We start from the raw sequence: 21,220 nt of genomic DNA on the forward strand, positions 1-21,220 counted from the left end.
GAGCTAGTAATAACCTTAAATGTTAAGGTAACACCTATTATAAACCTAGTCTTATTAAAGTTGTAGATGTCCTTATTAGGTATCCTATATATAAGGCGTGTCTCCTCTACTAGCCTGAACCACGCGCTAATCCTAACAGGATCTTTACAGCGTGCCCTTTGTAAATAGAATTTCCTATTCTACTTTGTCTAGAGTTCTGGCTGGCGCTTAATAAAGCGTGCTACCTAGTTCTTGCCTAGCAAAGGAGGAGGAGGATTTTGGCTGCAGGCAGTAAGGAGAGTGTCTGCTATTTGTTGCATATTAATAATCTAGGGTAGAAATCTATAATAATTAAGGTCTAAGATCTACTAAATAAGGGACTACTCTTTAACAGGGCTAAGCTTAAGGTTAACAGACATTGTTGCGTCTTTTAACTTAATACCCTAGAGGCAGCAGCAGAGTGTTGTATAAGGCACCTGGTAGAGCAAAGCAGCCCTATTTTTTAACTAAATACGTCCTAATTTAACAGCAGAGGCAGTAAGAAGGCATCTACCCTCTGTAAGGGAGGCTTAAGTACGTTGTGGTTGAGCCATCACAGTTGGGATAAAAGAAGTTTGACGCGTTTTGGTGGGGTTGGCCGGATACTGGTGTTAGCCGCTTACTGGTGAAACACGTTAAGGATCGAGTCCGTTGTGGTAGTACGCTAACATCCATCGCCGTGAAAACTCACCCTACGCGAAAATTCACAACAACACAACCCGTTGGCGATAATTCACAAAACTTGTACTCGAGGTTCCCCAGACGGCGCCGAACCAGCCCTCAAGTTTGCAAAAGAAATGGACCATGTGTTGCGTTGATTTCACCGAAACCACTTCCCCAACCCATGGTAACCCCACGGAGCCCCCAGATAACCAAAAATGTTGCGGGCCCCACCGCGATTCGAACGCGGGGCCTCCTGCAGACTCGAGAGTGAAATCCCAAAGCAGGAATCATACTGAATGTTTGTTAGTCAATTGAAGCGTAAAGAGGGCTAATTGGTTGTCTTACCCACTAGACCATGAGGCCGCTATTTTGATGATGATCAAGACATTTAGATAATAAATATCCCGCGTTGTCTGATGCCTAACGAGCATCCCGTTGCCGAGATACGTCGAACTGATCGTTTGGACGGAACCCTGCGGGACTTGACACTTACCAGCCAAGCGAGGGTACAGCAACATCAGGACACGTCACATGGTGTCCATTCGAGTAACGAGCTCAACGGGTTCAGACCTCCAAACATCAATTTGTATTGAATGCATCATATCGGTCACAGTATGTATGACTGCGCAGACCTGTTGTTCTACTGTATACCTTTGATCGTTCCGAGAAAAGGTCTTATAATCGACAGCAGCATGGAGACAAGCTCAGATGTAAGCAACAGCCAAAACAACAATATTGGGAAGAGTTCCTATTGACCTCGTCACTAAGAATCCTGTACTCTGCCTCTTGGCTTCGGGGATCTTCGTGAATGCTGTACCGTGTAAACGTGAACTGGGATGCCGTGTTCGAAGCATGGACATGCCAAACCTCGGTGCGCAGAACCGCCCGCACATGTTCTCATGTTGCAGAACGACTCGGATGTGACATATCTTAATTTGTTCTGGCTGCATCGTCCTGAGATCTTCAACAACATTTCAGCTGTTGCCTTTAATGGCTAAGGAGACGTATATTATCTTGAAGAGAACGGCCAGTTGATAATAGTTCTGGGAGCTGCTCTGAGTGTCACAGCCTTTTATAAAGGCACGCACGCTTGTGTCCCCTGCAGTAGAAGAGTTATTGATCTTAGAGGGAGACAAAGGTGTTTGCAGGTTTCTAAGTCTGCTCAAAACCGAGTCCACTGTGTTTAGCGCACAACTCTGGGAATGCAGCAGGAAGATTAAACGTGCACAAAAACCCAGCCTGCATTCACTACAGAACTTCGGGAATGAGCACGAACGAAGCCTTGTCAACGTTCCTGAGCTTGAGCGCGCAATCAATGCACAATTTGAAATTAATCGCACACCAGTGAGAGACACACAGGGAAGACAATGATGCAAACTTGGTAATTGGGTATCTTGTCCCGGCGACAATTGTAGCGCCTGATCTCCCCACTCTGCTCCTGTTACGCCAGTTTCCAAACAGCAATCCGACAGCTCCATGCGAAAACAGAAGGAGATAGCCACACTCAGCCATGAGCTTTCTAGTGCGACTTGACGTTCTGCGCCCTTGCCAACCACAGCGCAACACTCTCCTTTGCGATCTCGCTGCCCCAGACACCGTCCGCTCCTCCACGCCTCCATTCCTCTCCAGATACGTCCTCGCCACCGCCCCTTGTAGCTTCGCCGAGTAGAACCTCGAGGTCGCGTTTCTGAGATGACAGCCAGCGCTTGAAGAACGCCACGGGATCCTTGGCCATGCTGGTGAAGAATGCGTGCTTGGCCTTTGACTGCCCGATGGCGCCCATGAGCAGGACCAGTTGCTCGTCCAGCTTCTGGATCTCTTGGAGTGTTTGGATGCTGTCTGGTCGTCGCAGAATGTCCTGGAACAAAGGCTGCATTGGGTCTTCGAGCGCCACTTGCACGTCGTAGACGGTGGGTTCTGAGGCCTTCTTGCCGCCTTCTGAAGGCGCAAGGTAGTCCTTGTCCACGCGAATTGTGTACTGTAGTTGGATGGGTGGGAGCGTCGTGAGATGCGGCTTGATGAGTTGTGGAAGGTTTGGGAAGTAGAACGAGTCCTGGCCGTTGAACAGGGCTTTGAGCTTTGCGTCGCAGGCAAACTTGCGCTCGTCGTCGTCTTGTTGCAGGTGCTGCGACCGCGCATACTCCCAGATGCCCATCAACACGCCCGCACGATCCTCCTCGTCTGTATCTAGCAGCTCAGAGAGAGGCTTGCTCAGTCGGAAAACCTCGGGATTCTGGAACCGATGCAGATTGATTGTGATGTTGATGTTCTCGTCGCCCTTGCGCTCGAATTCGAGCTCGCTGAAATTGCTCTCCTTTGCTGTAGGGTTCTCTGGTCGCTTCCACTCGATTTGTGTAAAGTTGTCGGGCTGGAGGTCTTTGTTGCGGTCAAAATCGATCGTGATTGCGCTGAAGTATTGCGAGAACATCTTCGGCTTTGAGACGGGTGCTTTCGACTCGGCGCCGTCCTCGTCCATGGCTGTAGTCATGGTCAGCTTTGCCCAGCCCAGCCCAGTTACGTCCAGCAACGAGCATATTTGTAAACGACTCGCGCAAAGCCTCCAAGACTGTGCGCGGGCTGTCACACTACAGAAGTGTACGTACCGTCAGCGTCCTTGCTCTCGTCATCTTCATCCTCGTCCTCTAGGCCCTCGTCACCGTCCTCGTTCAACAGGCGGCCCTGAATCTTCACCCGGTAGGTAGCATTGGTGTCGCTCTCGAAATCGAATGCGTCTGCGTCAATGCCACTGCTCTGCCACGGTTGGTTTTCGGCCGTGTTGGAGACCCAAATGCGCATAGTACCATGGCGTGACGCTCGCGAGTGGTGCTTCGAGTCCATGACATCCAGCTTCTTGCGCATCATGGTCGCGTCAAGCGCGCGCTCGACCTCGCGCAGCTCGCGGTAACGCGCAACACCGTCACCAATGCAGACGTCCTCGACGCCCTCAGGGATGTTCTTGTCGGTAGGATTCTTCGCGATTCGGCGCATCTTCTCGCGTCGTTCGGCCTCGGCGCGCTGCTGGGCCTGCATGTTTACGGCGTTGTACTGCTGCGCAGCTTGGTGTTGGGGATGCGCAATCGGGGCTGGTTTGCGGAACATGGCATCTAAGTCAGCCCTACTGATCATAACTGGCTTTCAGTGTAGGCGCAAGAGCTTGGTAGCGTGGTGGTGAGAGTCGCAGTGGGGAGTTACGTACCGGGCCCTCGCCGAGCGGGAGTTCCGAGTGTGCCTGCATTTTGCGGGTAATTGTAATTCCGATAATTCGCCTGCTGCATTGTGGGAAGCAACGACCTGGTAGAACGGCAGCGACGATGGTGTCGCGACTTCCTCGATGAAATGCGAGAGATGGAGGAAGGAGCGTCTGGGAAACGCGTCAAGGTAGCTGGGCGTGCACAGGGCTGACAATGATTGGCACGCCGCCCCCCTTAAACATTGAAGGCGGGGCACGACCACCGGCTGGGAACGCCGCACCTGAACTCAACAGTCAGTTTCGGCATCTTCAAACATGATGCAAACTGGTTGCGTCCCTGGAGAGCGGTGGGTAGATGCAACAAAGGGCCTCAGTACGCCCTTTCGAGTTGTTCACCGTCTCTGTTCGTTCTCCTTGGCGACTGACGATCAGCGACGCCCATGAAGCTAGGGATAGTTGAATGGACGTCATCATTGATCTTCTAACTTGGCTTCGAGGTTTCGTCTATTCTTCTGTTCGCTTTGCTCTTTGCATTGAACTACTGTACAGAACACATCAAACCAAGACATGCCTTCTAAGCCACTGAGCAAGATCACGCGTGTGCGCCTGCCAGGCAAGCGCCCTTCCGAGTTGTGGGACGTCGAGATTCAGCAAGGTAGAATAGCCTCGGTGGAACCACACGACAAGGCTACATCTGGATTCGACGAAGAAGAAGTTCTAGAAGGGTTCAACAGACTGATCGCACCCTCGCTCTGTCATGCTCACATCCATCTGGACAAGTGCTTCCTGCTACAAGACCCCAAGTACGATGATTTGCAGATCGAGAGCGGCGACTTCAAGGAAGCCATGGAGCTTACGAGTACTGCAAAAGCCAGATTCGAAGAGGAAGACCTCCTGAGACGGGGCAGCCAGTTGATCGAGGAAAGCATACAGCACGGTGTCACCGCCATGCGAGCCTTTGTAGAGGTAGACGGCGTTGTGCAACTCAAGTGCTTGCACGCAGGACTGAGTCTGCGAGAAAAGTTCAAAGAGCAATGCAACATCCAGATCTGCGCCTTTGCCCAGCTGCCGCTTTTTTCTGGGGAGGATGATGGTGCAGAAGTCAGGAAGCTCATGGAGGATGCAGCGTCGAAGGAGGGTGTCGAAGTGCTGGGTTCAACGCCATACGTCGAAGACGATGAGAGCAAGTCGAAAGGCAATGCCCGTTGGGTGTCGGCGTTGGCGTTGAAGAGCAAAAAGCACCTCGACTTACACCTGGACTATTTCCTCGAGGAAGATAAGCAACCCCTCGTCTGGGACGTCCTGAAGATGCTCAAAGAGCAAGACTGGGCAAAGGCAGGCGGTAAACAGGTCACCCTCGGCCATTGCACACGTCTGACACGACTTCACGAAAAAGAATGGCATCGTCTGCGGCGAGAGATTGGGGAATTAAGCGTGTCATTCATCGGGCTACCTACGTCCGACTTGCTCATGATGAGAACGCCAGAAAATGTGCGTGGGACGCTGCCGATCATAGAACTGATTAAACAATACGGCTTCAACGCTGCAGTTTCGGCAAACAACGTAGGCAACGCCTTCACACCGCAGGGAAACTGTGATCCACTAAGCATCGCGCAACTTGGTGTGGGTCTCTATCAGGCACCCACCAAGGAAGATGTCCAGCTGCTTTATGTAATTGCCCTTTCTTCTCTATCTCTTTCAGCGGCTTCGTTAACGCCACACTGCAGGAAACCGTCTCGTCTCGTGCGAAGGCTGCTATTGGCCACGAGTCTGCGACACTGGATCTCAAACCTGGCGAGCCTGCAGATTTCGTGCTATTTGACAGCATGGACAGCGGGTGGCGCTGCAGGAAGAGCATTGCCGAAGTAGTGTACGACGCTGGCACTGTTCGACAAACAGTGTACCAAGGTCGGTCGACCACATAAAGTAGCTGTGAACAAAGCATGTCGTTTGCTTGTGTTCCAGTCTTAGTGAAAGAGCGCAGTGGCGAGGGGATGACCTCGACGTCATGCGTCTGGCACATGGTCAAGTTGCGCGGCTGCCGTTTACAATACTGGGGTCAACAATCAATAAGTATCAACAGGGTCTCACCGTCTGGACACGCACAGATCTGCACACGCAAACTGCCTTACCGCCATTGAATCTTGTCGCACAGGTGCGCCGTGCTCACCGCCCACGTTGTCTTCACTTCACCGCAGACGTATCTGCCGCCAAGAGTTTGCTATCGCAGAGACAGAAGATTCCAATTTACTCCCCGTTCATGCCTTGATCTGTACTGCATTACTCAGAGCTACCACAATGTTTGATCAACTACCAGATGTTCAGTAAGACACTACATCTTCCAATCTTGCCCTTGTTGACTCATGTGCAGATTGCCTTCCGACAAGACAGCTAAAGACCAACCCAGCGATCTAGGAGGCCTTAGCCTCAAGTTCCTGAACAATCTTAAAGTATGTCTCGGGGAAGGTTCTACACACACGAGACCAAAGCTAATGCAACCCCTCAGACCCGCTTCGGTGAGCAATCACCTCAATCACTTAACGTACACGAGACACTCGGTGCCTTCAAAAGAGGCGAACTCGGCAAGCGAGAAGTGCACAAGGCTATACTCGATACTCTCGAAGGTCACGACGATCTCAGGCAAGGGTTGATGGATATCCTCCTCCACCCAGAGGCTAAGTGGACCCCTGGCGACTTCCATCTACCCAACGAGCAGCAAATGCGACCGATCCTGGAGCCAACCCCTCAGTTTCTTCAGCCTACACATCAACTGCAGATGCGGCTACCGTCTTTTTCGTCGAGATGGTTCCCACTTCCTCAGGTCGATCGAACAGCTAGTTTGGGCATGTTTGGTGTTTGTAACGGCCACAGCAACGGAGACTCACCACCCACGTTACCAGTACTTGCTCATTCCCAGCTACCGGAAACGGTTTCCAATCTTTGGACGGATCATAGTGTCGAGGCCATGCACACGATTATTGGTCATGACGAGGTAATGCCTCCTCCTATCCGCACGGCGTTCCGCAATCCTTGGGAAGATTCGAGCTATAATGAAGATTGGGCAAACGACGGACTCAACTTTTTAGCAGACGTCACATATATTGACGAGCACTACACCGAAAACATGAAGTCACCATTGATGCACCTGCAAGAAGCTGAGTTCAGCTTCAAACCGTCTTATTCCAAGCAAGAGCCCCCTCAACATCTGCACAGTCCATGGCTCACCTACGATCTTTTACCACCACCAACAGATCACTACCTTAGTCGATCTGTTCCAGAAGAGCAACATACTGGAAACAATCATGTACCCCCGACCTCAGTCTCCGTATCACCACCAAGCGCACAGAAAACAGAAGAATACACGGAAGAATTCGGAGAAGATATCATGAGAGACCGAAGTCAATCACTAGGAGGACCCTTCATTCATGCCCTCTGCGGCAAGGGCTTTGCAGCTCCGTCCAGGGTGAAGAAGCACCATTGGGGCAAGAAACACAATAACCTTGCCACAACGACAGGCTGCTGGGCTAAACACAAGAAACCAGATGTTGCCTGGGATGACCATCCAAGCTGTCAGGATGGGCGGTCGACGTCAGAGACAACGAAGCTCGTCGCACTATCGTTTTCTAGGCGAATCAGATCTAAGGCGGCAATACCAGAGCCCAAGACTCCAGCAGCTCTTGATACGTCCCAGCAAAACACGATCCCCGGGTTCCCCACACTGGATTATCTGCCGCACACAGTCGCCAGAGCTTTGAACACAGGCACTGCGACCGTTCACAGCCCACAAGAATTGGAGCCAGGTTGCCATGCTCAGATTTCACCTCGCAGCAGCTTCGATGGCCCGCTGACAGTGGTAAATGTGGTTTCCCAGATCGATGCACCACAGCCTCAAAGTCGGACAAACTCCATAGCCCTACACTTGGATGCCCAAGTTGCCGCGACTGAACGACATGCGCAGCACACGATCTTTGTGCCGTTCAAAGCTCTTACAAGCAGTTCCGACCCACGTTTCGTATGTCCTGTGGTGCCAACTGTGTTGGATACGATTACTCCCAGCATGGAGGTTCCCTCGACACCTGGCATGGGATCTCGCTTGAAGCACGAAAGCGACCGACGTTCATCGGTACGTTCGTCCGATGTCGAGGAGTTCCATACAGCCGCAGCTTGTTCGTGGCCCTTCGAGCCCACTGGAACTCACTCATCAGGTCCGACAAGGAAGAAGCGCAAAGTCTAGTCGATGCTCAAGAGCTGCCTGGACACCCAAATTGCGCTTGAACGGGCTAGCATGTTACGTGAGGCTGAGCGTGGTCTTACACAATTAGCGACGATGTATCCGTCGGTTAGATTGGTGACTGGCGTGATGAGGCTTTGTTCGACGGCAAAGCTTGAGCAGCAGCGGCTTGCTTGCTGAGGTGAGATTGTATCGATAGGTAGGCAAGACGTTCGGTACACTTCCAGGAAATGTCACTCACAGTGTCCACACTCAAATGGCAAATTCGGTAGTAATATCACACCTTGTATATATCAGATGACAGTTACGGTGCGGCTTGAGTACCTGTTGTAGTAAATCATCCGTGCATAACTTCAATGTCAGCAAATAGTGTGGCACGGCCAAGCTTCCCCGCCTTGCAGCTTGGAAGCTACGAAAGCAAGGATGGCAAGGACGCCTCAGCCGTTCTCCACATCATAAATCAACCTCCCCAGTCCTGGCAGGCCACTCCGGTTTTTCCGCGAGTCGGCCAAAGACCGAGAGGCGTTTTTGCGGGCCTCTGATGCCTGTCCTTTACCGGCCATGGATATTCCGTAAGCAGGAGCTATGACGCTAGGAGTTTCGAGCAGGCCACAAGCTTGCAAGATGAGAGCTTACTCCAGAGCTTACCTGGCCTCATAACGCGCAACCGAGGATGCAGGTCACAACGCGAAGCACAACAGGTGTGCAACACAAGTATAAGGGGTTAATCAGTCTTTCGAAAGCTACAAAGCGGCACTCGAGCCTTTCGGCGCCGACTCCGTTATCCTTGTGTTCCTGAAAGATCGGCATGGAGAGCCCTCGTGCGGGGAAAGCGCGCGATTCTCCACGCGGTAACGACCCGCCTCCATCTTAGCAAACTCATGTTACGTCGTCAACGGGCTTGCACTAGTGAGAGAAAGAAAGAGGATTAGATCCTGGTCACCGGGTCCGTGGAGTGGTACGACGCACTACTTATGACCCCCAGCTTCTCCCCAGCTTCCAGAGCTCCACCTCTCCGCAAAGCTTGTCAATCTCCCTTTGCGAATTGAGCACCAGAGCGCAAGTCCAATATGAAGATCACTTTCTTCTCAGTACTGTTCGCAGCGAGTGCCATTGCGGCACCGTCGTCCAGCTACCCGACCAACACTACCTCGGGTCCTGATGAGAACGGCAAGTACGAGATCTCTGCCGAAGGCATCCGTGGATTATTCATTCCTTACGGCGCGTCCATCTCCAACCTTTTCATTCAGGGCAAAGATGGCGTAGAGCGCGACGTTGTGCTTGGATTCGACAACGCCTCGTATTACTCGGTAGATCCAGTCCACCCCCATTTTGGAGGTGTGCCTGGACGCTACGCAAACCGCATTAAGAACAGCACGTTCAACATTGATGGTGTTGACTACCATATCACACCCAACGAAAATGGTGGTGCGGACACTCTGCACGGTGGTCTTGACGGATGGGGTAAGTGATTGATCCCGACATCACGGCTGAAGACTGACATTGGCAGATTGGCGCAACTTCACGGTTGTAGCACACACCGAGTCCTCGATCACTTTCTCGATTGTTGATCCTGACGGCAAGGAGGGCTTCCCTGGTGAGGTTATCAGCTACATCACCTACACCATGTCTCCCAACACCTGGAACATTAAGATTGTTGCTCTTGCGACAACCAAGAAGACACCCATCATGTTGACCTCGCACACATATTGGAACTTGGATGGTTTTGCCAACCCGGACACACCCACTGCTCTTAACCATACCCTGCACCTGCCCTACTCTGGCCAGCGTGTTGGCGTTGACAACATCCTCATCCCTGATGGCACCATCCTGCCCAACGAGAAGTACTCGGTGAACGATTTCTGGTCTTCTCCTAAGCAGATTGGTGCCAATCTCACAGCACCTGAGCTCCTTGGAAACTGTGGCTACAACTGCACCGGATATGACAACTGCTACGCTGTCAACCGCGACCAGAGCGGTCCCTTCGATTGGCGCAACTCTGGACCTGTCGCCTCTCTTTCGAGCGCATGGTCCGGTATCAAAGTCGACATCTTCACCGACCAGGAAGCTTTCCAGGTCTACAGCTGCGGCGGCCAGAATGGTAAGTTCATGTGCACGCGTCAAATTTCTACGAAGCTAATTTACTCCAAGGCTCTCTTCCCATCAAGTCTACCCAAGGTCTTGACAGCCGTCGCCGTACCGTTGAGCAGTACGGCTGTGTCGTCATGGAAGTCCAGGACTACATTGACGCCATCAACCAGCCTGAGTGGCAGCGCGAGAAGAGGCAGATTTTTGGTCCTAATGACCCTGCCTACACTCTTGAGGCTGACTATGTCTTCTCTACTGAGAGCTAGATTTAAAAGAACTTGAATGTAGGATTACGACAGGCACTCAAACAGAAGACGACAGCGACAGCTGAAATCACTTTTTGTGTGAAAGTTTCACTGATCTCATCGTCGGTGGTTTATTGCCAATCTAATATCTAATGACATCTGGATACCCTCACATTTATTTTCTTGCGCCTGCAATCACTCTACTCGTGCTCTTTTCGTACGAGAACAGACTTATCATACATTTCAATGGTCGAAGGGCTGTGTCCCTCAACTGTTGCCTGATACGACCTGATTAGAAACAAGAGAGTGGCCTTCACTTCACCACAATAGCCCCACATGACGAGGATAACCGGAACACTAGCAAACAGTGAGCCTCAGTTCCGTCTATCTGTGCGCAATTCATCGATCTTGACGCTATCGCTATCGTTTCCGCCTTTCGATTTAAACTCAGTTGCAACCCCAACACATGCGCTTGTGGAGTCATTCAGCAAGCTCAGTATGCTCTCACCTTCCATACCGAATCTCTCGACGGAGTCATCTCCCGGTAGCCCACCAGCCGATATGCACAGCAAAGTGCAAGCTGAGACACCACGACACAGCAGAACAAACACAATGAATAACGTCGTACGTGCTTTCAGCTCATCCAAGACGCTGCACCATGTGCTGGGCATGCGAGAATCAAAGCCTTTTGTTACGCCGCCAGAAGTGCCGCGTCACTTGAGGGAACAGTTCGAAGCTGGCCTGCAACGCTATGAACAGCTTTTTGCGGCAGGTGTGTTTGCGGAAATCAAAACCGAGGGCGTTCAGGCTATCAGATCGTTGCAGAAAAGCAAGGCTGGGTTAGCAGACATCCTGGAAGAAAAAGAGAGTCCAGCGCGCGAAACGACAGAGCGATCTGTGAGTTCTGATATTGATCTCGGTTTGAAGATCAACATTCCTAAGTGGACCTCCGACAAGCAGGCTGTGGCTGTCGCCCAGTGGTACACGTTCTTCGACAGCGATAGTGATGCCGCCCAAGACACTGCGAGCGAGCCAATAGAATACGAGTTCGATGTTGACGATCAAAACTTCTGGAGATATGGCTCAAGCGCTACCCTCGCTGCGAGTGATGACTCCAGACCTGGGAGCTCGGCGAGCAGGAGCGAGCTTTCATCAGCACCAGCGCCTTCATTCCCCCCGCGAACAAGCTCGCTTTTCCCACAAAAGACTGTCCACAGCAACCAGCGCGCATCAAACACATTGTTATGTCATGCCAGTAACAACAATCTTCCACCGGTGTTGCTCACTCAGCAAGCAAACAATTGTTATTCGAAGGAGAGAAGTGACAGTCTCGGATGCATTGACCTGTCACGCTCTGGAAGGACGGAATCACTGCCTCTTCTCTTCTCTTCTGAAGGTGTCGAGCAACGATCTGGGAGCCTCGAACAGACTTGGAGCAGCTCCGTACCTAGCGAGGATGGCAGCAATTTCGAGCCTTCTCACCATTCGCACCGTGCCAGTGTTCTGACCTTGGACTCGAAACCAGCATCACTATCTGTGCCGCAGATTACTGTGCAATTGACATCGCCAAAGAAGGCACAAATGTCGGGGAAACGTGCTCCCCCATCAGACCAGAATGGTTTCGGCCCACGAGGCTCGCAGCGCGCTCGTCGTGATGATACCGTCGGCTTACCCACCCTTCCATCCTACGCTAGAGTATTGTGGAAATCCAGGTTCCCAGGAAACACCCATGCACTTCTGACGATCCTTCTTACGTGGTCACAAACAATGTGGTTGCTTCATCACCGACTACCGGACCCCAAGCTTTTCGCCATTCATCCAGCGTTCCCGTATTCAGTCTCCCCGCCGCTTGCGAGGCAGCTACTTTCAGTCAGTTTCTACGATACTAGTATCGAACCTCACAAAGAAGTGCGGTTTCTCGGTCCAGGTGATGTCGCAGAAATGTCGTACCACGAAGTTGACGTCTTCAACGATCCAGAGAGTCAACAAGATAATCAAGAGGAAGCCCAACCCAGCTTCCCCATAAATGCCATCAAGCAAACTCTCGGCCGAGCAGGTCCGGAAGGCACAAGGCACATGCGCTTCACAACCCCCCTCCAGCGAGCAAAAACAGGCTCAGGCCGCTGGTGCTATATCCTCCTCAAAGGCCACGAAACGCACTCCAGCGAGACACCACCACACATCGTACTAGCCTGGCACAACAGCGCCATAACAGCAACGAGCAACTGCCTCCACACCATCCACCCCGCCAATGCCCCGCCAGCAACCCCATCTCCACCCCCCAGCAAACTCAAGCGCTTCTCCTCGCTCCAGAACCTCGGCCCTGCGTTGAGAAAGCCGGCGCGGTTCAACTTCCACCAGACGCTCCGGTCAGCGAGCAGCAGTTCTGAACTCCCGCCTGTCGACGCAGTTGCAGAGGTGCAGCCGCAAGGAAGTGTAACGCTGCAGCGCACGGTGCTGAAGCTGGAGAGAGCCGGGGGTGTGCCGTTGATCGAGGGGTATAGGGTCGATGTTGCGGCTTTCAGCGGGTGGTTGGATGCGTGTGGCAGGGGAAAGGGAAAAGTGATCATGTGGAGGGAGAGGGATGGGGGGTGAAATCGCCCGTCTTCATGGGTTGTGTGGAGTGTTTTGACGCTGAAGAGTGGATTGGGGTTGCGCCGCGGGACACGCCTCCGCATCCGAGGTGAGGTTGGGAGCAGATTCGAGTGAAACTCTACACCTTGGTACCTTGGGTGCGTATGGAAACGGTGATGGGACGTCGTTGTGTGCAGAGAGGGAAGGCAGAGGAAGGAGTTACCCGTTTCAAAGCTTGACTTAGTCTTTGCATCAAAACAGACTTCTTGATCTATATTGTAGACTGTGCACCGCATCACTAGTGCTGCTGATGGACTGGTCTGTTGTTTGAGTTTCATCTTTTCCATTCAACTGACTGTAGTCTGGTTACACATCCATCCACTTTGTTTACCTCCTACGATCTGCCTCGCTCAGTGCGAAAGCTCTCGACGCTATGCTATGCTTTGCGCTAGCACTCGCTATACCCGATAATGTACAAAAAGAAAAGCAAACCCAGAGATAAAAATATCGAAGCGAGAGGGAAGAGGGCATACTAACGCCATTCGCCTCTGCATGCATGCAAAACGCTGCCAACTTGTTTTATGAGCAGCCTCTACGCGACTACGCTCGGTCCTGGCGGTCCACCCTCGCTGCCGGTACCGGGCACGGGCGGTGCTACCGGCGAGGGGAGCAGTCTTGTGGGCATCTTGATAGGTGCGTCAGGAGATGATTTGATGCGATTCGGTAGCGACTCGCCCTTGATCACCTTGAGGATCTCCTCCTTGTCCAGTGTCTCGTACTGAACGAGAGCCTCAGCCAGTCGGTCAAGCTCAGGGCGCTTCGAAACCAGCAAATCCCTTGCGCTCGACCTCGCCTCGTCAATCAAGCGTCGCACTTCGTTGTCGATGAGACGCTTGGTCTCCGGTGAGACCATCTCGTAGTTTGACTTGAAATCGACGTTGCCAAGTGTGTCTGAGAAACCGCACGCGGTGACCATGCTGTAGGCCAGCTGAGTGGCTTGCTGGATATCCCCAGAAGCACCGTCAGCCACATTGTCCGCGCCGAAAATGATCTCTTCGGCCATCTTTCCTCCCATGCAGACCTGTAATTGGCGGATATATTGTGAACGAGTGTGGTGGTGCTCCTCCTGAGGCAAGAAAAACGTGATACCGGCAGCGTGACCTCTGGGCAGGATGGTGGCCTTGTGGACATCGCTGTAACCCTTGGTAAAGATACCAACAAGAGCATGGCCACCCTCGTGGTAAGCAGTGTGGATCTTGTCCTGAAGAGGGACCGTGCGAGTCTTCTTCTCGGAACCCATAGTGATTTTGTCCTTGGCCCATTCGAGGTCGTTCAGCGAGACAAACTTGGACTGGAGCTTAGAAGCACGGATAGCTGCGGAGTTTGCAAGGTTTTCAAGTTCGGCACCAGAGAAGCCAGGTGTACCACGAGCAATTGTGGAGAGATCGATTTCAGGCGATAGTCGAATCTTCTTGGTGTGGTACTTTAGGATAGCAAGTCGGCCACCAACATCAGGGAGCTCAACCTGTACGTGACGATCAAAACGGCCAGGGCGAAGCAAAGCCGAGTCGAGGAGTTCCGGGTGGTTGGTAGCAGCGATGAAGATAACACCTGTGCTCTGATCGAAGCCATCAAGGTCATTGAGAAGCTGGTTCAAGGTTTGGCGGTGGTAGTTAGCGTCACGCGACTTGCGCTTTCCGCCTATAGCGTCGAGCTCATCGATGAAGACGATAGCAGGAGCCTTGGCTCGAGCAGTAGTGAAGAGCTCGCGAACGCGTTTGGCACCAACACCAACGTAGACCTCATCAAACTCGGATCCAGACATGTAGAAGAACGGGACACCAGCCTCGCCAGCAACAGCACGAGCGAGCAGTGTCTTACCGGTACCAGGAGGGCCAATGAGCAAGACACCCTTGGGGAGCCTGCCGCCAAGCTTATTGTAACGCTCGGGATGCTTCAGGAAATCGACGACATCGAGGAGCTCCTCCTTTGCCTCGTCGCAACCGTGGACGTCGCTAAAACGAGTGTTCTGGTGCTCTGGACGAACCTCGGCGCTGGTGCCGCCACCAACCTTCTTTAAGACGCCGCTGGTCTCAACGAAGAGGGTGATCAAGATCAAGGAGACGTAAGCAGCCAGCGCAAAGCCAGCAAGCCATCTGACCCATTTGAAGATGACATTCCACATGGATTCCTCGACAACAACGTAGACAGGATCGCTCTTGACCCCGACACCACCGCGAGCCTTGCCAATCTGGCCTGCGCCCATGTTAGCACCTACGGCCTGGCTGACAGCCTGGATCTGCTGTGGCGTTAGGCCGTTGTTGGCTCCTTGTACGCTTCCGATAGCAGCAGACTGGCCAGTCTTCTCGAGCGCTTGGCGATAGAGACGGTCCGAGACGGCGTTTGTGGCGAATTGGCCAGTGTTGTAGCGATCGATGACGATTTGCGGCATGTTTGCGCGCATGACAGCTGAGTAGAAAGAAGCCTGAGAGGTTGCACTGTTGGGGTTGTTGTTGGCAGCCTCCTCCAGACGAGCGAGCTGGTCCCGCGAAGGACCACCGAAGAGCGAGCGCTGCTGCGCCAAACCAAGGCCGACCATGCCGAATCTGGGTTGCTGACGAAGCTGCGAGAGAGGACCGTTGCGCGACAAAGACGAATACTGTCTTGCCATGTGCGACTTGATGGAAGCATTGCGGGCGAGCGGACTGTAGACGGAAGGTGGGATAGTGTGCATCTGTCTGGCACTGTCGACGGCAGATCTGCGCCCAAACGCCTGCCATGAGGGTCTCAGGGTAGCAGACATAGTGGGACGCAGTCCTGTGGCAGCGGCGACGAAGTTCTGCATGGACGGGTCAGCGGCCGTTCAATGACGCGATGTCGGAGATCGTGGCAAGTAGACTTACGTGAACCGCGAAGGGTGCGGTGGAAGCCATGTTGAACTGTATTGGGCGGCAGAGGCCGCGGTTTTATTCTTGGAAGACCAGACTATGGGGAAGAAGAAGACGAAGAATGAAGGCGCATCGGTCTGGGAGACGTCGCGACAATGTCGCTAGTGTATGGTAGAAGACGGCGGAACATTGCGTCGAAGCGTTCCGCCGATCGAACCCTGGGTCTGGCGTGTGGCGTAGCGGCTCCACGTGACAGCTGCCAACTGAGTCTCACGCACCCCAAATGGAAGAAGGACCGTCCTTGAACCACGGGTCTCAGCACAAGATGAAAGCCGTGGCTCTTGCAACTGCACCGTATAGCTGTAATCAGATTCATGGCTGCAGTCTGAAAAGAAGCAGGCACTTGAGCTAACTTCGAAACTCACTGCAGCATTGAAGAACAGTTTCACCACTGTACAAAGACTTCCTAAGTTCGAGCGTTGATATTGGGCCTACCACAACGCAACAGAACTGAATGTCCTCTGCGACCAAAGGCGTACACAAAGCTTCTCCTGCACGTCGAGTACGGTGTTGAGAGCTTGCAGTCCACAAACACCTCGGCCTGGCCTGGCGGGGTCATGATAAGCACTGCACATCTGGTCTCAGCACGGCGCTGTACCTGATCAAACTCCCTACAACCACAACCAAATCCCAGAGGCTTATCAATGGCTTCGCCCAGGTGGAAAGAGCTTTACAAGTACGCAGCGTGCGATGTGAGTTACAGTGCAGCACCTTATAGTTCCATGCTGAGTTCAGCTAGCTCGCTGATGGCCTGCTCAAGCTCGACGTCCCAGGCGCTGGCTTTCTTGCTAATATACGTACGATTCACTCTGTGGGAGTGAGGTTGTGCTGATGATATGCAACAGAGCCGATGCCTCACACCGCAAATGTATCCAAGCCAGAGCTGAAGAAAGTCCTCGCGCCTGCATCGACGTTTCTCATGGCTCCCAAAGCCACCAAATCGTTTCCTAGCACTGCTACGTTGCCTACGAATGCGCCAGCTTCGAACCTGCCAGATTCAAGACCATACGCTGACTATGCGGAGGTCGGCACCATTGTTGTTATCAGTCAACCACCGGGCCAGTCCTGCGCAGTGGTAGGAGGCATTATGGCAGCGCGCATGAAGCACCTTGGCGCGCATGGCATAGTAGTCGATGGCAGAGTGCGAGATCTGGTTGCGCTGAATGAGACGCAGCTGCCAATCTGGTCGAACGGAACGTCGATCATCGGCGCGGGAGCAGAGACAAAGTTCCATGCACACAACGTGCCTGTTCATATTGGCCAGACGACTGTCGAGGCCGGCGACATCGTCATGATCGATCCGTTCGAGAACGGTGTGGTCGCCGTGCCGCAGGGTAAGGTTGACGAGCTGCTTGAGCTGCTACCAAAACTCGTGGGCGCGGATGACAAGGTGATTGCAGACGTAGAGGCGGGCGTAAGCGTTCAGGAAGCATTCAACAGACATCGTAGCTAGCCGTAGCCGTACCAGCAACCACGAGGGTAATTTTTTAACATCTTTCGAGTCCACAGTCAACCCATCAATGAGCGGTGCGCGAGGGGTCCAATGAGTTGCGGCTCGATTTGATGACATGTTCCTGGGCCTAGCGCCGCCAAGTCTCTGCGACATCCGGGCTTCAACTTCGACAGCTCCAAAACCTTCACCCGCCGTCTACATCACCACCGACCCGCTCGAGACTCAATCGTCGCCCCACCGTCACAATGGGTATCACCGACTTTTTCTCCGACGTCTGGGAGACCTTCGCCCTCCCCTCGGCCGATGCCGAAGCTCCTCCCCAGGGTGGCACATCCACCCAGACACCCGCGTCCGGCACCGACGAGGAGTCTAACGAGGAGGCCGAGGTGAACAAGCAGGATGCCAAGGAGCCCGAGGAGTCTGGCGAGCAGGGACACAGGCCCAGCGACGGCGGCGATGACGAGGAGGAGGCCGAGGATGAGGAGGAAGAGGAGGAGTACACAGACCCCAAGGAGGTTCTCGAGGAACGTGAGTAGCCCTCAAACCTCTGCGAGTGACGATTCAAGCGTCATTGGGCACTCAGAACGCATTGACGTTATCTGACACGCCATTGATCGTCGATGCAACACACACGAGGAGACCCCATTCGACGACCATGGGAAACTGAGCTGCAAGCAACTGACGCGTCGCCAGAATGCCGCAACTCCAAGGAGTGCCACGCCCCCAAGCACCACTATGACGAGTGCGTCGAGCGTGTGACTGGCCAGATTGACAACGACGGCAAGGCCAGCGAGGACTGCGTAGAGGAGTGTATGTCATCACAGAAGAGATGTGCCTGCACCGAAAAGCTAACATACATCAGTCTTCCACCTTGCTCACTGCGCAACCCAGTGCGCCGCCCCCAAGCTCTTCGCTCAGCTCAAGTAAACCCGACACACCTTGCTCACCTCGACCACTACCGCGCCGAATACATGACTCGATAGTTGGGAGAGGGCCATTGGATCGAAAGCAACGACAGGATACGCCAAGGATGACTGTAAATACCAGAGTCATGTTTAGAATAACACTGTACTATTTACCATGCCAAGCAATTTCACTACCTCAAACATCGTCTATCCGCTCGCAGAGGCTTTACGGTCGTCAAGAACGCTCCGTTGAAAACTTCATCACAAAGAATCCGCAATTTGCTAAATAAGGTAAACAACGAGAAGGGGAACAACTCTGTGTTGGATTACGCATCATCGTAATCCTCCGATAGTCTGCTCCCTTATCCCTCCACGACCTCTCCATCTCCTTCTCCATGCTCATCAACCTTCAGTCGCCCCTCACCACTCGCCAATCCTAGTTTCTTGACACCTAGCATCAACGGCAGCGGCAAGACCACCATCCCCACGACTGCCTCAAAAACCAAAGCATTATACATATTGCCCGGCGGCCTATTGCCGCCCCCGGCCATTCTCCCCCCATCACTGACCTTGCCCAGATCCACCGGCCTCGCATCCTTCAACGCATCCATAATGAGCACGAAACAAGCTCCAAAGAACTGTCCCCCAACCCAGCAAATCGTCGAGCTAACCTCCGGGCTTGCCGGAAAAGTGATTTCCACAAGGTACTCCAACGCAATGGGCAGCAGACTGAAGCTACTCGCGCCCAGCGCCGCACTCAACACATACGGCGCAACGATACTGCGTGTCTGGGGCGCCCATATCATGGCCAGATAGCTCAGAGCAACCAGCGGACACAGGATCTTGATGCCCAGCAGGTAGGCGTGTGTGCGGTCGAGAACGGGCGATATGACGGCTGCAACGACCAGACCGACGACGATGAGCACTGCGCCGCAGATGCCTGCTTCGTCTTCGGAAAAGCCGTAGGGGTAGAGGATCTGGTTCAGCAGAGAGGAGAAGGCGTTGAAGAAGCCGACGTAGACGCTGAAGGTGAGGAAGACGATGTAGAAGGGTGGGGAACGCAGCATGACTTTGATTGACTGGAAGACCGGTGTCTTTGATAGACTGGAGGAGGCCGTTGGGGGCGTGGGTGGTGCTGCGGGGAGGAAGATGGAGGGGATGCAGGATACGGTTGTTGTTATGGAAATGACGAGGACGATCTTATCGATGGGGCCGAGGAAGGGGTTGATCAGTTGTGCAAGCTATGCGCTGTTAGCGTAGTCCAGATGATCTACAAAAAATGTAGGAGGTGAACTTACAGCACCACCAAACGGATTCGCCAGACTCGCCAGCGCAGTTGCACCGACTCTTCCTCTCTCTGTGAACCACATATCCGAGTACCTCGTTGGTGCAGCAAGAACAAACGGCTGTGCAAGCCCTGTCAGGATCTGACCGAACATGACAACGCCAAAGATGCCACCGGAGGCGCGCGTCCCTGCATAGCGGATCCAGTTGCCAACTAACAGTAGGCCGGAAGCCCACAAGATACTCTCCTTTGGGCTGCGGTGGAGTGTCCAGATAACGAGAGGACACGCAACAACGAAGGAGAACAGGAAGCCGGTTGAGAGCCAGTTGATTGCTGTTTCAGAGACCTCGAAATACGTCGCTGCTGACGTTGATACGGGAGCAAAGGTTAGCCACTAGTGGCTGTCAGCATACATTCGTCTTCAGGATATATGATTACTCGACTCACATCCCAGCTGACAACAATGTTTAACAATACAAGCTGCCCAAGCCCCAGCCATCTCCTCTTGTACACTTTGAAGTGCGTGTGGCTGTACGTCTGCTTCGGCTTAGGCCGCCTTCTTGTAGAGTCTACGCGCGGTTCTGTCTCTCCATCTCTTGCATGTGACGATGAGCCCTGAGCGGTCCCGTAGACATTCTCCTCAATTTGAACTGCGTTTTTGGTCGTGCTTCCGCGGCTTTCCACGGGCACGATATCGCTCATCTTAACCCAAGGTCCGTCTGCCTCCAACTAAGACTTTACCAAACAGCGAACGAAAGAGTCCTGCGTCAAAAGGAGCACTCCGCAGCTGTGGTACTCAAATGTGGCTTTGGGATATATCGAAGCTCCAGTTTGTGTTCGTTCCAAGCTCTTTCTGTGACGTCGAACGGCGAAACTCTACACGACCTAAAGCAAGGCCACAAGTTCAGCACAACACAATTCGTGATTTTGTAGGACGATAGAGATTCTGACGATGCAAGGTCAATTGTCTGGCCTTGGTTATTGCATGTGCTCTGGACGCTGGTCAACAGATTAGCCGGGCCAAGAAAGGAAAGGGGCAGGTGCACGAACGGACCCGCTTTCTTGTTTCGCGCTAGGTGCGGTACTCGCATCCGCATCGATGCTTTCGACCCCAGCTTTTTCGAGAGGATTCGCTGCTTGTGACTGAGAACAGAGCAAGCCCTGATTGCGCAGGTCGCGTGCTGTACTGCTGATAAGGACCGCTATTCGAGACATCGGTAGTGTGGACACTGATTTGAACATGACGGAAACGACGGCGGCGGCAAATTCAAAGTATCTATCTCGCTGAACCGACTCGTCGCTGCGTTGGTGAAGTAGATGCAGGTTGATTGAGTGAAGGCTCCATGAGTGACGTTGACAAAGTTGCAGCATTCGAAGCCATGTACGCCTATCATGTCAAGTCACAGCCGACTGAGAATCCGGCATGCCATGTTGGCCAATCACGATTGCAGATGATTTCAGCTTTCTCGAAGGTGTGTGCGTCTGCCTTCACGTGGCATCTGAGGTATAGAGACATGCGGCTTCGGGCGCTGGTATCTGCTATCGGTTTAATAAGCTGGTCAACGAAAGCACACGCAGTTTTCTGGTGGATTACGCATTGCATTGGTACTGAGTCAACTC

General features: G+C 53.1%; 9 protein-coding genes across 9 annotated transcripts, besides 4 other annotated features; 6 read left to right on the forward strand and 3 right to left on the reverse strand.

The window, feature by feature from the left end:
* Positions 1-655: part of a mobile genetic element that runs on past the window's edge.
* A 1,545-nt stretch (positions 656-2,200) lies between these two features.
* Positions 2,201-3,956, reverse strand: EKO05_0005669 (Non-specific serine/threonine protein kinase; the record flags this gene model as incomplete). The annotated part of the gene is made up of 3 exons (XM_059636648.1): positions 2,201-3,159; positions 3,285-3,764; positions 3,878-3,956. The coding sequence occupies 3 exons, from the start codon at positions 3,954-3,956 to the stop codon at positions 2,201-2,203; spliced, it is 1,518 nt and encodes a 505-aa protein (XP_059492631.1).
* Positions 3,285-3,347: a tandem repeat.
* Positions 3,957-4,438: 482 nt separating the features above from the next.
* Positions 4,439-5,796, forward strand: EKO05_0005670 (uncharacterized protein; the record flags this gene model as incomplete). The annotated part of the gene is made up of 2 exons (XM_038939733.1): positions 4,439-5,542; positions 5,599-5,796. The coding sequence occupies 2 exons, from the start codon at positions 4,439-4,441 to the stop codon at positions 5,794-5,796; spliced, it is 1,302 nt and encodes a 433-aa protein (XP_038798688.1).
* A 373-nt stretch (positions 5,797-6,169) lies between these two features.
* Positions 6,170-8,105, forward strand: EKO05_0005671 (uncharacterized protein; the record flags this gene model as incomplete). Its single annotated transcript, XM_038939886.1, has 3 exons — positions 6,170-6,195; positions 6,243-6,321; positions 6,378-8,105. The coding sequence occupies 3 exons, from the start codon at positions 6,170-6,172 to the stop codon at positions 8,103-8,105; spliced, it is 1,833 nt and encodes a 610-aa protein (XP_038798689.1).
* Positions 8,106-9,172: 1,067 nt separating this feature from the next.
* On the forward strand, positions 9,173-10,456 carry EKO05_0005672 (Aldose 1-epimerase; the record flags this gene model as incomplete). The annotated part of the gene is made up of 3 exons (XM_038939783.1): positions 9,173-9,566; positions 9,613-10,203; positions 10,254-10,456. 3 exons carry the CDS (start codon positions 9,173-9,175, stop codon positions 10,454-10,456), a joined length of 1,188 nt encoding a protein of 395 aa, XP_038798690.1.
* A 315-nt stretch (positions 10,457-10,771) lies between these two features.
* On the forward strand, positions 10,772-13,030 carry EKO05_0005673 (uncharacterized protein; the record flags this gene model as incomplete). The annotated part of the gene is made up of 1 exon (XM_038945790.1): positions 10,772-13,030. One exon carries the CDS (start codon positions 10,772-10,774, stop codon positions 13,028-13,030), a length of 2,259 nt encoding a protein of 752 aa, XP_038798691.1.
* Positions 13,031-13,601: 571 nt separating this feature from the next.
* Positions 13,602-15,942, reverse strand: EKO05_0005674 (i-AAA protease yme1; the record flags this gene model as incomplete). The annotated part of the gene is made up of 2 exons (XM_038939613.1): positions 13,602-15,848; positions 15,913-15,942. The coding sequence occupies 2 exons, from the start codon at positions 15,940-15,942 to the stop codon at positions 13,602-13,604; spliced, it is 2,277 nt and encodes a 758-aa protein (XP_038798692.1).
* Positions 15,943-15,984: 42 nt separating this feature from the next.
* Positions 15,985-16,001: a tandem repeat.
* Positions 16,002-16,024: a tandem repeat.
* A 577-nt stretch (positions 16,025-16,601) lies between these two features.
* On the forward strand, positions 16,602-17,410 carry EKO05_0005675 (uncharacterized protein; the record flags this gene model as incomplete). The annotated part of the gene is made up of 3 exons (XM_038939692.1): positions 16,602-16,649; positions 16,697-16,754; positions 16,803-17,410. The coding sequence occupies 3 exons, from the start codon at positions 16,602-16,604 to the stop codon at positions 17,408-17,410; spliced, it is 714 nt and encodes a 237-aa protein (XP_038798693.1).
* A 245-nt stretch (positions 17,411-17,655) lies between these two features.
* On the forward strand, positions 17,656-18,337 carry EKO05_0005676 (ubiquinol--cytochrome-c reductase subunit 6; the record flags this gene model as incomplete). The annotated part of the gene is made up of 3 exons (XM_038939724.1): positions 17,656-17,938; positions 18,104-18,220; positions 18,273-18,337. 3 exons carry the CDS (start codon positions 17,656-17,658, stop codon positions 18,335-18,337), a joined length of 465 nt encoding a protein of 154 aa, XP_038798694.1.
* Positions 18,338-18,677: 340 nt separating this feature from the next.
* EKO05_0005677 (uncharacterized protein) lies at positions 18,678-20,302 on the reverse strand (the record flags this gene model as incomplete). Its single annotated transcript, XM_038939594.1, has 3 exons — positions 18,678-19,556; positions 19,614-19,994; positions 20,048-20,302. 3 exons carry the CDS (start codon positions 20,300-20,302, stop codon positions 18,678-18,680), a joined length of 1,515 nt encoding a protein of 504 aa, XP_038798695.1.
* Between the last annotated feature and the right edge of the window lie 918 nt (positions 20,303-21,220).

The sequence above is a fragment of the Ascochyta rabiei genome, chromosome 9 (assembly GCF_004011695.2).
Source record: "Ascochyta rabiei chromosome 9, complete sequence".
NCBI classification, from domain to species: domain Eukaryota; kingdom Fungi; phylum Ascomycota; class Dothideomycetes; order Pleosporales; family Didymellaceae; genus Ascochyta; species Ascochyta rabiei.